This window comes from Saccoglossus kowalevskii, chromosome 20 (genome assembly GCF_978046115.1).
Source record: "Saccoglossus kowalevskii chromosome 20, keSacKowa6.1, whole genome shotgun sequence".
NCBI lineage: Eukaryota > Metazoa > Hemichordata > Enteropneusta > Harrimaniidae > Saccoglossus > Saccoglossus kowalevskii.
This window is the reverse complement of record NC_140660.1, coordinates 5,540,869-5,554,608: the sequence shown is the minus strand read 5'-3', so window position 1 is coordinate 5,554,608 and position 13,740 is coordinate 5,540,869. Positions and strand designations below refer to the sequence as shown.

The 13,740-nt window shown below is 38.9% G+C and overlaps 1 protein-coding gene across 1 annotated transcript; it reads right to left on the bottom strand.

Moving 5' to 3' along the window:
• Nucleotides 1–11,376: 11,376 nt before the first annotated feature.
• LOC146729948 (uncharacterized protein F54H12.2-like) lies at nucleotides 11,377–12,705 on the bottom strand. Its single transcript, XM_085494720.1, has one exon. The coding sequence runs from the start codon at nucleotides 12,703–12,705 to the stop codon at nucleotides 11,377–11,379; it is 1,329 nt and encodes a 442-aa protein (XP_085350846.1).
• Nucleotides 12,706–13,740: the final 1,035 nt, after the last annotated feature.

The window sequence follows — 13,740 nt, the reverse complement described above, 5'->3', positions numbered from 1 at the left end:
AATTTCTTGTATCACGCCCAACCCAATGCGTTCGGTTTTCATCAATCAAAACAAAACACGTCATTGTAAATAACGTCGTTTGTTCGAGACAACGCCGTGGTAAAACGCATGACGATTCGTATCATCTGGATTACGCATAGCTTCTCTGCGATTTACGCTCCGTAATTTTAAGCGGTTAAATTGGTTGACTTGATCCATTCAGCATGAAACGAACTGACCCGTCCTGAAAACAACTATAATCTTGACTCGTACTGCTCTTCCAATAATGTGAAGAGGACCTGATATGATAAAATGATTAATTATTACGATATTAGTTAGATAATATAATATATATAGTAGTTGCCAAGTAACTCAGACCTTATGGTGATTGGATAATGGTGAGGTGAGAATTGTGTCAGTTTAATTAATAACAAATGGTTAACCGACTAACTAACATTAGTACTATTTTTTTATTAGTTGTACTGAAAGAATACACTAAAAGAATTATTAAAAAAATAAAAATGTAAGGAGATTTCCCCTGTTGTATATTGTATAAGGGTATATGGCATCTAAGCTGTTAAGGTAGCGAGACTATTATTTGTGTTGAAAATTACGATTTTCACATTTATTTATTAATTGATGAAATGCACCATAAACTTTCATATGATAAAGTCAATATAACATAGAATGTCATGTAAGTTGGTTAAAATGTAGATTTTCTGAAGGGAAGCAAGGCAGCCTCAGTAGTGTTTTCCAAAATCAACAACACATGTTTAATCTGTGTGCCTATAAGTTTCAAAGATAAACTCAAGACAAAGCAATGTTAGGATGTGTTATCAGTAGCTATCTGACACACAATGAGTGTTTCCAAACATTTGAGTGGTTTGTCTCCGCCCCTGTTTGTTTCACAGATTAGTCATTTACATATGAATGTGTCAGACACAAGGTCACACAGCCACTGAAACAAATCATTGATTTTGCTGTTTTCATATGCCGAATTTATCCAATTATAGCTATCCCATTCCTTTATTTTTTTGGTTTCCAATAGCCTTACACATTTGGATGTCCCTACACATGGTAAAACAGACCTTGATGGGAAAACAAATTGATTGTGCCGATAAACAAGCTTGAAAATCTTTGCTGTTACTTCATGGACGTTTTCTAGGAGTTTATGTTTTTCAAAATACAAGGTCTTTAACAAAAAATAACGTATACTTATTGTCGTCGGATTAACACCAAATTTTCACAGCTTTAAGGTGACAATGAGAGGAACTTGAATGTGTCCAGACAAACTATTTCATCGATTATTTACCAACGAGTTGTGGTTTGAGTTGGGGGCAATGCGACTAAAACAGTAATTGAAATTCAGGACACTATTTTTTAAAACGCGTTGCTTGAATAAAACTACCCAGACACATTCAATTTACCAGACTATTGAACAACTAGGAAAAGTGAAAAAAATACTTCTTATCGCCAGCATAAATGCGTAATTTTTTTTTTTACAGAAAAAGGAATTTTTCGCCTTTGATTGAGTAACGCGTCTTAGAATGCAGATAATGGCATGCAAAATACACTTGTGAAAAGCTTGAAGTCTGGCGATTCTAAAAATATATACTTTCCTGGGTATATTTGTAGTCATTTAGTCACAATTAGAAGATGAAAACAAGTATGCAAATAATAGTCCCGCTACCTTAAATTAATTTGTAGTAAGTAATTTAATAATCTAATGTGATATATCTACTTGAAGTATGTAAATTATGTAACGTATGACAATTCCAGGTTCCAACTCGCAAAGGAGGTCTTTCATTTTCAGTTAAAATCCTGATGGAATTGACTGTCTAATAACATATATCAATAATAATGGGGTTGATGTTTAAACGATTCTTGTAACTGTGGACAAACATTAAAAATATTCACACGCTATACTATTCGTAAATTGTTCCCAAACACAGATCAGTTATCGACCGAAAGCTAGACATTACATACGTAGTACCGATCGCCCAATAAACAAGACAATGGTTTTACCATTTTTACGTAATGTAAGTGAACGGGATTCTGGTTGAATGATTCGGTACTTAAATTTAACTTATATTAAACTTCTGACATGGTCGGCTGTATACAACAACAAAAAAGTAGACTTGGTTGACGGATAATGTGAGCAATCCTTTAATATCTTGTCGAAAACAAATAACTTAGAAATTCTTTGGGTACATGGTCCGTGGCTAATGACGGTTAAGTGAACATCTAATATTTCATGGGTTCTAACATTTTGGTTTTTGACATAATATTAATTGATGAATGAATGAATGAAATGAATAGCGAAATTTCCATTTGGGTCGTGTGTTTTTTTTTTGAATCGCTATGTCTTTTCGGTTATTTGTACATTTCCAGTCGACGGCGAGTCCAACAACGCGCAAACTACAATATGAGCTCACCCCGTGATACAATTGTATTTACACCTATAAGGACTGCGTACAGCTTTTACAACCCCAGGCCACGCAACTTAGCATCCGGGTTCCCGCTGCAGGCAATACAAAATATTAAATGTTTTTAAAATCCATATTCATATCCAACTGACATTGACATCATAACATGGTGTATGCATTTGAAGTTGTGTTTGAATTTCAAAAAAAAAACTACTAGCATTCACCAATGTTCAGCTGATTATTAGCCGTAATTCACTCTTTGGAATACACAAGAATCTTATACATTTACTAATTAGCGAAGACAAACAGTGGTAACAACATGCATTCAGACATAGTGCCTGAGACAGTTCAATAAATACAAACCCGACTCCATTAGACTTTGCTTTTATTTCTATCTTGAGTAATTAACCTGAAGCTTCTTTCACCGGAAAGCAGGATACATGGGATTCGCCAGTAAAGCAGGTTCACATACAAACTCACCATTGACGCTCATATTCGCATCGTCCGGTCAAGTCTTATACAACCCTGTGTACATGCGGTTATGCGAAATACGCATTTGTATCCCTTAACCAGGGACGTACGCCCCTTGGAACATAATGTGCCCTTCACGCTATCGTATTTGATTTGATCATTGGCTGAACCATCTTCGCCAGCCAATGTTCGTTTATTCCCCCATCGCCTCAACACTGAATTTGACAGACGCAATACAGTCAACGTATATTTTATTGCGGCAATACTAAAGATATTTTTTCAATGCATTGTCCAGTCAAATTTCTAATTATGCATCATGGTCAAAATTATACAGTAGAAGTTTTTCTTTCCAGTCAGAGATTGAGCTGAAATTTTATAATCTGTTATTTCAAGGCTAAAAATCCAAGTAATTAGATCGATTCAATCCACTAAACTAAAGAAACACAGCTATGAAATACGGCCACCGTGAAACACGCGGTAATATTCGTATGCATGATGCAAGCTATATGCTCACAGTACGGAAACATAGATTGTCAGCCGTTACACGTTTGTAAACATAACAACTGTATATTTTACGGTATGTCTGTGGGCTAAGAACTGAACTGATAAGTCATTACGATTTCTATATTTTGCACAGACCGATCCATACTTGAGGAGTCGATGAAACGAACGCGTGTAATCGTTTGTAGTGTTTTTTTCAGTATTATAATTCATACCGAAAAAAATCCACAATACATTGATACTATTTGTTTACTAACAGTTTCCAGACGTTACGCCACTCTGACTGGATGTATGCTTTAGAAGCGCCTGCAATCAGATCTATGCATTTTACCGAGGGGGGGGGGAATATACTCGACTTCTCGGTAGAATCCCACATGGTTTAATGGGGATTATGTTTACAATGTGACTGAACATTCTTGACAATTAGTGTAATTGAATCGTCATTTATTATGTTTGAGTTGAGTCTTCCCTTGTAATGATTTACTTTCACTTCAGGGATCTCACCATAAGTTTTGAGTCACGATAAGCGAAATTCGCGGACTTATTGCAAGTCATGTTATATGATTAATAAAAAAATGGCAATATAAAACTAATTTAAAAATGTTTTGATAATAATAAAAACATATAAAATTGCCATATTATTACCTCGGTCATGATATTTTAATAATAATTTACTGAATCCTGGAAGTTGTATGACAAACGGCATGGCGCTACAATATACCGTAAAGCATGGTCACGCACTTACTATCATGTAAACCAATGTACAATGAAATGAAAGATTTACACAGCATGATTCCCGATGAGTTGAAAGAATAATAAGTCTTAAAGGCCTGTCTTTGTCAATTTTAATCTTTGGCAGTGGGCAAATTGGGTTATCGCGAATGAATAAGTCACAAATAAAGCATAACTTTTTTATTTATTTTTTTCAACTTTTCAGAAATAGTAAACGTGTTTAGCCAATTTCATCACAAAAACTAGTCACTAGACAGCATTGTTTACATTTTAACAATCGCACACATCCAAAGTAGCAATGGATTTCATTTCGGTTTCTAACTTGCTTAATGTCAGTACGTCAATTTTCTCTCTATTTTGATGAAACTTGTGGTTGCTTTCCTCACTGCGTCACCATAATGCATAGAAACAACTTCCGGGTTTCTGACTGTATACCAAAAACCCTTTTTTGTGTTCCATTTTTAACACACTAATGGTAAACAAAAATGCACAGAAGACGAAGATCGTATAATAAACGTGGGTTAATGAGTGAGTGATGTGTTATAAAACACATTGTGTGGTTTTATTCGGGCACTTGTATACATCTGTTCTCCCTCGTGTATGCAGAATACCTGCTACTTCCGTCGGCCTCGTTAAATAACAGGTATTGGTGGTACCCCACTGTCTATCAGGGAAATACACGTATAACAGTGACCTCATAGCCATGCAATACGATCTAAATATATATATATATATATATATATATACAACAAACTATGATAATACTTGCACAACACTTCGTATCATTTTGGACCTTGTTGTTAGTCAACAACATCATATGTTAGCACAACACAACAATTATGTTGATTACACAGTTCGTGGCGGTGTTAGCGCACAGAACTGTGATAAATAATATATATTCGATTCATGTGTTACACTACGTCGTAATTGCAAACATCAAATTAAAACGTAAAACTCATGGCGTTGTCACACCTCCGATTTGTAACATAAAAAGGAGAACATAAATCCAATGAGTAAATTTATTTCTCTGTTTGGCGACATACTAATTGGGATTTAACGCAATAAATATAGAGAAATCAATGAGTAACAAAATAGTAACAAAAACATTAGCTTTCCTTCCGGCAGCGACTCTATCACAGGTGCTCTTATTCGCAGGGTTCCACAGGGTGGGTTGTATTGGTACACTTTGTCAGAGATTAAGCTGTGAAATTATACAATAAAACATGCAAAGATACCAGTCATTGAGGATGGTTTCCTACAAATGAGATAAATGTATGACATCAAATATCACTGACTCCTCACGCATCTTACACATACTGGATACAAGAATATTCAAGTGAAATATTCATTAAACATCCGTCCTGCTGAATTCAACGGAAATGACCGACGGACCCAACAGCACAGAATCGACGCACTGGCAAATTCGCAATGGAAAACTAAAGTCTTGAATTGAAAATACTGATTTTAAATAGTCCTTAGTATGTCCAACAATCGTCAGGCAAAAACTTTGTTTTACAATAAAAATATCACGGTACACTCGTCGACACGTAATAACTACATGAAACTGTAACGAATTCCCCTATAGTTCAAAGGTTATCTATTATATTACTGAATCTACGTATGTCAACACGTAAAATAAACTTTAAAGAATTCTGACGTAAAAGTAGTATAAATGTATAAAAAAATGAGAATCGGCGCTGTTACTTGCGACTGTTGCTATAAAAACTGTTTCTGTTCAAAAACAAAACAATGACTATGAATAAACCCGGTACATAAAAGCGTTCCTACATTCGACTCAACTATGACAATTTTCTTAAAAAACAAATTATGTAGGCTAATCCCCAATCGATTGCTTCGCGAAATAGGTTCTCTTCCATCCTGTTAAAACGTGTTCGCAGTGAACGAGTGAGAACACAATTTAGCGTCGATTCAGTCAGGCGCATCCGAAACAAAAAGAAACACAGCCAAGTTCACTCCAAGACACTATTAACTCACACGTATCTCTCTCATAAAGGGTAGGGATCTCTCTCATAAAGGGTAGGGGTCTCTCTCATAAAGGGTAGGGATCTCTCTCATAAAGGGTAGGGATCTCTCTCATAAAGGGTAGGGGTCTCTCTCATAAAGGGTAGGGATCTCTCTCATAAAGGGTAGGGGTCTCTCTCATAAAGGGTAGGGATCTCTCTCATAAAGGGTAGGGGTCTCTCTCATAAAGGGTAGGGGTCTCTCTCATAAAGGGTAGGGGTCTCTCTCATAAAGGGTAGGGGTCTCTCTCATAAAGGGTAGGGGTCTCTCTCATAAAGGGTAGGGATCTCTCATAAAGGGTAGGGGTCTCTCTCATAAAGGGTAGGGGTCTCTCTCATAAAGGGTAGGGGTCTCTCTCATAAAGGGTAGGGGTCTCTCTCATAAAGGGTAGGGGTCTCTCTCATAAAGGGTAGGGGTCTCTCTCATAAAGGGTAGGGGTCTCTCTCATAAAGGGTAGGGGTCTCTCTCATAAAGGGTAGGGGTCTCTCTCATAAAGGGTAGGGGTCTCTCTCATAAAGGGTAGGGGTCTCTCTCATAAAGGGTAGGGGTCTCTCTCATAAAGGGTAGGGGTCTCTCTCATAAAGGGTAGGGGTCTCTCTCATAAAGGGTAGGGGTCTCTCTCATAAAGGGTAGGGGTCTCTCTCATAAAGGGTAGGGGTCTCTCTCATAAAGGGTAGGGGTCTCTCTCATAAAGGGTAGGGGTCTCTCTCATAAAGGGTAGGGGTCTCTCTCATAAAGGGTAGGGGTCTCTCTCATAAAGGGTAGGGGTCTCTCTCATAAAGGGTAGGGGTCTCTCTCATAAAGGGTAGGGATCTCTCTCATAAAGGGTAGGGGTCTCTCTCATAAAGGGTAGGGGTCTCTCTCATAAAGGGTAGGGGTCTCTCTCATAAAGGGTAGGGGTCTCTCTCATAAAGGGTAGGGGTCTCTCTCATAAAGGGTAGGGGTCTCTCTCATAAAGGGTAGGGGTCTCTCTCATAAAGGGTAGGGGTCTCTCTCATAAAGGGTAGGGGTCTCTCTCATAAAGGGTAGGGGTCTCTCTCATAAAGGGTAGGGGTCTCTCTCATAAAGGGTAGGGGTCTCTCTCATAAAGGGTAGGGGTCTCTCTCATAAAGGGTAGGGGTCTCTCTCATAAAGGGTAGGGGTCTCTCTCATAAAGGGTAGGGGTCTCTCTCATAAAGGGTAGGGGTCTCTCTCATAAAGGGTAGGGGTCTCTCTCATAAAGGGTAGGGGTCTCTCTCATAAAGGGTAGGGGTCTCTCTCATAAAGGGTAGGGGTCTCTCTCATAAAGGGTAGGGGTCTCTCTCATAAAGGGTAGGGGTCTCTCTCATAAAGGGTAGGGGTCTCTCTCATAAAGGGTAGGGATCTCTCTCATAAAGGGTAGGGGTCTCTCTCATAAAGGGTAGGGGTCTCTCTCATAAAGGGTAGGGGTCTCTCTCATAAAGGGTAGGGGTCTCTCTCATAAAGGGTAGGGGTCTCTCTCATAAAGGGTAGGGGTCTCTCTCATAAAGGGTAGGGGTCTCTCTCATAAAGGGTAGGGGTCTCTCTCATAAAGGGTAGGGGTCTCTCTCATAAAGGGTAGGGGTCTCTCTCATAAAGGGTAGGGATCTCATCTAAATAAGCCCGTGAGCACAGTAATAGAATTTTCTCTCTCATCGGCGCCCATGAACAAGCTGGCAGGAATTACTTCTAATCATGGTCTTCATGTAGCGACCATGTCCGGTACAGCGTGCAAGTCTACGTGTTTTTGAAACCACTGTCTTCGTCCCGTTCTCTTGTCTCTTCTTGCTCTCAGATTTTCTTGTTTCACCCAATTAGCTTTGCACCAGTTGTGCATGAGTTTTCATAAGTCCAATCCCGCAACAGATTCACACAGACGATATCGTCTACCAGTGATATCTGGCGGGAAAATCAGCGTCCGGTAGAATTGTCTTCAGTTTTGTTGTTTTCATTCATTCACGTAGTCGCTATGTCATCATTTAAGAACACACTGGGTGATAGTGACATAAACACAGCGCATATTGCAATAGCTTGCCCGGCAGGGGATTGCATTCGATGTGAATTTACTTCAATATTGTCCAACAAATATACTTATAACAATACTAAGTACGAGCTGTAATAATTACCAGTGCATGAGAGTGAATCTCAAAGTTGTTTCCATGGCAACACACTGTTTATTATGGTGTCGCACAATCGTTGGCTCTAAGACGAGTTGCTGTACATCCCCGGCAATGTTGGTATCTCAACGAATATACATTGGACATATCTACGAATTTGATGATTATTTTTAACATTATTAACGGTGTACACTGGTTTAAGTTGTCAAGACGACGAGAAAAATCAGTACGTTGCAACATAACCGATAAGAAGGTGTCCCATGAACAGCTTCGTAAACTTGTCACAGACTCCTCACTCACCACGAGGCGGTCATAAAACCTGGCTAGAATGAACACTGCTGCAAAACATTCCTGGTTTAAATGAAAATTGGTTACAATTGTTTTATAGTTACGTACTTATGTGGTTCACAATTCGGTTGCCGGGCGACGTTGGTTGACTGCCAACTGTCGAAAACCGCTAAATTCGTTACTAGTGGCGTCAAAACTATCTCCTCCTATATCTTTCTAACTATAGCACAAAATAGATAAATTGAGATTTTTTGAGATAAATCGGGAATCTGGTCATGAATATTTTCAACGGAAACTAAAGGCTGTCATATTGTTTTTTTATGTTTGAAGTGTTTAACATAACAAATCTATTAGCATTATGTGGCTAGAGATCAAATATTTGAAAGCAATTTGATAATTTTCAAAAGAAATATTAGTAGCGATGAATCACACTAGGGTATGCAAGCAACCATTATATGATTTGATAGTGCTACTCGTAGTATTCGAACTCAGTTTCCAGACTTTCTCTAAATCCAGTTAGTTTCCAGACCCACTCATTTTGGACCTTTGCGTCACCATCTTAGCGTGTTTTAGAATTAGTATCCAATTGCATATCGAAGTTATCAAATCCAACCGAGAATACCAGCTATATGTTACGTTTTATTGTCCGGATTAGATCTACCAATATACAAATGTATATATATTGGAATAATAACCCCAAACAGTCGCGCAGAAAATATTCATCGACTAAAATTGTGAATGAAGAGGATGTACTCCGCTCTGGTAGTAGAATTCATAATGCTCCCATAGATTTTTTGACAAAATTTAATTTTACCCTCGCATCACAAACGGACTTGATCATGGCGGAATGCAATCTACAGTGACGTATATACGACAGAGATGTTGAATACCCCAAATACGGATTATTGTGTACAACGTCATTCATAAGTGAGTAACTGCAATAAAGTTACGTGGAAACCTTACGCAAATCCGGATAAGGCACCGTTGTCAAGTTACTCAGTGAACATTGGCTCCGTTATTTACGAAAAGAGCTGATGGAACATCTGGTAAGGCGTACGTATGTTTATTTATTTGTGAGGTGACACGCGCAATTCTCCTCGAACTTGTTCCTGAAACATTCATGCACGCTTTCAGAAGAAGAGTCGCATGTCGTCTGATTATTCATCAAACTAAAATGCTTTTAAGAAGACAGTGGCTCGAGCGTTAATAACATTCGATCAACTCTCAGCAGTAGTAACATAAATCGAGGCCGTTCTCAATGACCTACCCCTTACGTACGTGACATCCAGCATTAATGACAACATTGCCTTGACCCGGAATCACGTAAGTAGTTTAAGTTACATTATAGGTACGACCATGAGGGCGCTGTTCATAGTTGGAAGTGATGATGAACAGCGCCCTCATGGTCGTCCCCATAATGTATCTGAGGTGGGAGCATATATTAGCATAAATGATGACGTCACAATAGGATTTCGTGCATAAATTAGCATAAATGAGGACCATGGCCGTAAAGGGGTTCATTTGAATGAGGATGACGTCACAATGGGATATTGTGAATACATTTGCATACATAAAATTGATGTGAATACGAGGTCGTGTCGAGGTCATCGTGAATACATTTGCATAAATTACCATCATTTTTTAATTATTTTTTAATTATTTTTAATTATTTTTAATTATTTTTTAATTGGACAGGCGTGGACGAAAGATTTTTCAGAATGTTTCGTAGAGGGCGCTCACACACACGCACACACACACACACACACTAATAAATACACATCATTTTGAAAACTAACAGAGTTTATTACACAAAGAAGGGAAATCTACTAATGAGTAAATAATCAAAAAGAATGGATTAAAAACTGAGTAATTGAAATTGAGTATATAGAAAGTATACATTTTGTTTTTGTTTTGTTTTTGTTTTTTGTTTTTTTTTGTTTAAGTAAATAATCAAAAAGAATGGATTAAAAACTGAGTAATTGAAATTGAGTATATAGAAAGTATACATTTTGTTTTTGTTTTGTTTTGTTTCTTGTTTGAGTAAATAAACAAAAAGAATGGATTAAAAAACTGAGTAATATAAGAATAAAAATGACATTTTGAGTATATAGAAAGTATACATTTTCAAATGCGGATAAGTATTCGATTATGATAAAAACAAGAAAACACGAGTAACACCGAAAAGTCAATACACACTTTTTTCTAATCAGAATCGCTCATCTGTGATAAAAAGAAAAAAGAGAAATAATATGAAATCGATATATATATATATATATATATATATATATATATATATATATATATATACATGTGAAATTTCAAAAGCATAAGTCATCTAGTAAAACTGCGTGGGAAAAAATATTTGTCATAAATAGGGAGGTTGAGTCCGGTCACGTTTTCGATATATCTGTTCACATAAAGGTCATTCAAATGTCTATCACGCGTAAAAGAGTCGGCTACGGACTTCATAGGTTCCCCTCGACATCTGCGCAGCAAGTAATACAGGACGTATTGACCACACACTGTAGAGAACGGAGCTTGTAGTATTTGATGATTGTAGACCCATGTACAAACGTTTTTATCGAGAAATCTCTTAAATTCCACGTAGTAGGGTTGACTACCATACGAGTCAAAATATTCTCCACGGTAGGGATCCTTCAGATAAAAAGCCACCCAATGTGTCCCACCTCCGCTACTATCATCGGTGTTTGATACGAACGCTGCGGGATACTCCAACACTTTAGCCTTAGGCAGTTGATCTCTAGCATAAACGCCAAAGAACACGTTTCTAGTGTACGGATTAGTCGACAGAATACGATTCAGTTGATTCGTGTCCATCGCAGCTAGAAATCAGTCAATACGTTTCTGTCTCTGTCAATCTCGATAACGTTATCGTATTCAGCATAAATCAAAACGGACACAGTCTCAGTCAATGCTTGTCTGAACTGAATCTCAAGACCAATCTTTCCTTCTTGTATCAAATTGAGGTGATAATCGCTGGCCGATTCGTCGGGAGTGAGGTCAAATGCGAAGATTGTGTACCCTTCGGGATATTCGTCTCGAGTGATGCCGTTGCCTTGGTCTTGACCCATTTTATTTGTACCGGTAAATAGAGTGTAATAAGCCATGATGCAACTTCTGCCACCAGCTGCCGTGAAGTCTGTCTTCAATGGCTTTGCGGGAACTTGCTCGCCTCTAACATTGAGAACCAGTGATGTGATACCGTAATTCTGGAAGTTGAATGGATTTGTTTCGTAGGATCCGTTGAAAGACGTATTAGAAACCAGACACAGGATGATCCTTTTGGGCAGCTGACCGAGGAAGATCAAATCTTTGTTTAATGACATTGTACCAGCGGGGATGGAAGCGATTTTCATAACGCATCGATCGATGGGGTATTTTGCAGTACCCTGTTTCAACGCTTCAACGTGTCCCAGTTGTACGCTGGGGCTCAACTTGACTTTTCTCACTAGGAGGGTAGCATCGGTGATGACTACTTTGAATGCTGGATTTTCGGTTGAACTGATCAAGCAGAACTGATTTTTACTTCGATGTAATTTCAGTCTAACTTCCACCCCATTGAGTAAATACTTTGGTTGAAAAAATATGTCCCCGTGTATTCGTCCGATCATGTCGACCGTCTTACTGAGTGATGTATATGCGTATCGACGTTTGAGTCCCATGTTAGCGTCACCATCATCAGCCCTTGGGTTTGCAACATTCATTTTTCCAGCGGTGTCCTTCTCAAATATCGCAGCACCAATCTGCGTTGATTTGGCATCGCCTCCATAATTCAATAGCGTTTCGATCATGGCTCTGTAAGAATAGGTGGGAGATGCATCCGAAATCTGCTTTCCATTTAGGTACACGTCGATTTGATTGAAGAGGGAATGCAACCACAAGTTTGCAGGCCCTACAGTGGCGTCCGCAGCCAAATTACTTCCATTTGCATTCGTGATTTTAGCCTTGATGTGCAAAAGCGTAGAACCAATATCGATGTAGTCACTTCCGGCCGAAGGTATTACAAATTCGATCGGACCATCGGCTATATTTGTGAGTGGGTTTACCTCTTCGTAACTTCCTTTTTCGATACTTGTCTGTGTCGGAGGAATAGTAAAGAGATCGAGTTCCGTCTTTGCGCATTCACAGGAGTGTTCGTGTACAAAAGCCATGATGTTCAGTCAAATATATCCGGAGATCTTCTCCTCTTCTTAGCCTTGGAAGAAATGACACGTCTCGTTGTTGTCTTCTTTCTTTTGATGGTGCGTCCTCGCCCCATTTGAGAGGGTCTTCCAAATAAATTGCTCAATACCGAAGAAGTAATTTGACGACCCGCAGTCTTTGCTCTACTCGAAGATGCTTTTTTATTAAGTTTTTCCCTTGTACAACATCACCTAGAATACCCAAACCGGCATCGAGCGCTGGTTTTGCCACTGCTTTCAGACCTTGTGTTAACAGAGGTGCGGCCGATCTCGCCAATCCAGAAAACATACTTCCGATTCCATATCCGCGTTGCAGTCTCGTGCCAGAAAATACAGATCCTCGTCCAATCTGATTCATGTAGTAATTTCTATAAACCCCCACGTGAGGAGTGTAAGGTCGATGTCTGTTCATTTTTTCTTCACACTAGTGAAGGACGAGCTTTGCGAAAACTCAGCGTCACGATCACTCGTCCGCGTTGAAATGGCACGTTCTCCCCTGTATCAGACCTTATATCAATCTCCACAGTCTCAAATGTTGACGTTCGAATCGGCAGGAAGTAGGGTTTGTTGTAAGTGTGATTGACGCTATCTCCATGGGTTCCTTCAACATTGACTATTCTCAAGAGAGGTACGGAAACGTCACCGACCATTTGGTGTTCGACTATATTGCAATACACGTAGAGGGAATACAAACTTCTAATGTCGGCAAGGTAGGGACTAGTGCGTCTTTCGTTTGTAATTGTTGTATTTGAGGGAAATCCTAACAGTTCAGCCAATCCACCCATCAAGATTACACGAGCTCCTTCTTCAACCGCCACGGTCACTCTCCTTGACCTCGAATTATATGTCATCAGTATTTCATCTGGTAGACCTTTTTCTCGAATCGCATCTAAAATCATTTCGATCGAGTTGTAGTAGCCCGGATTCAATTTCAGTTCTCCGTGATCTCTCATATTGGGTGAGGCATCGTAAAAGATCCTATTTTCGTCATGTACGACGTTGTAC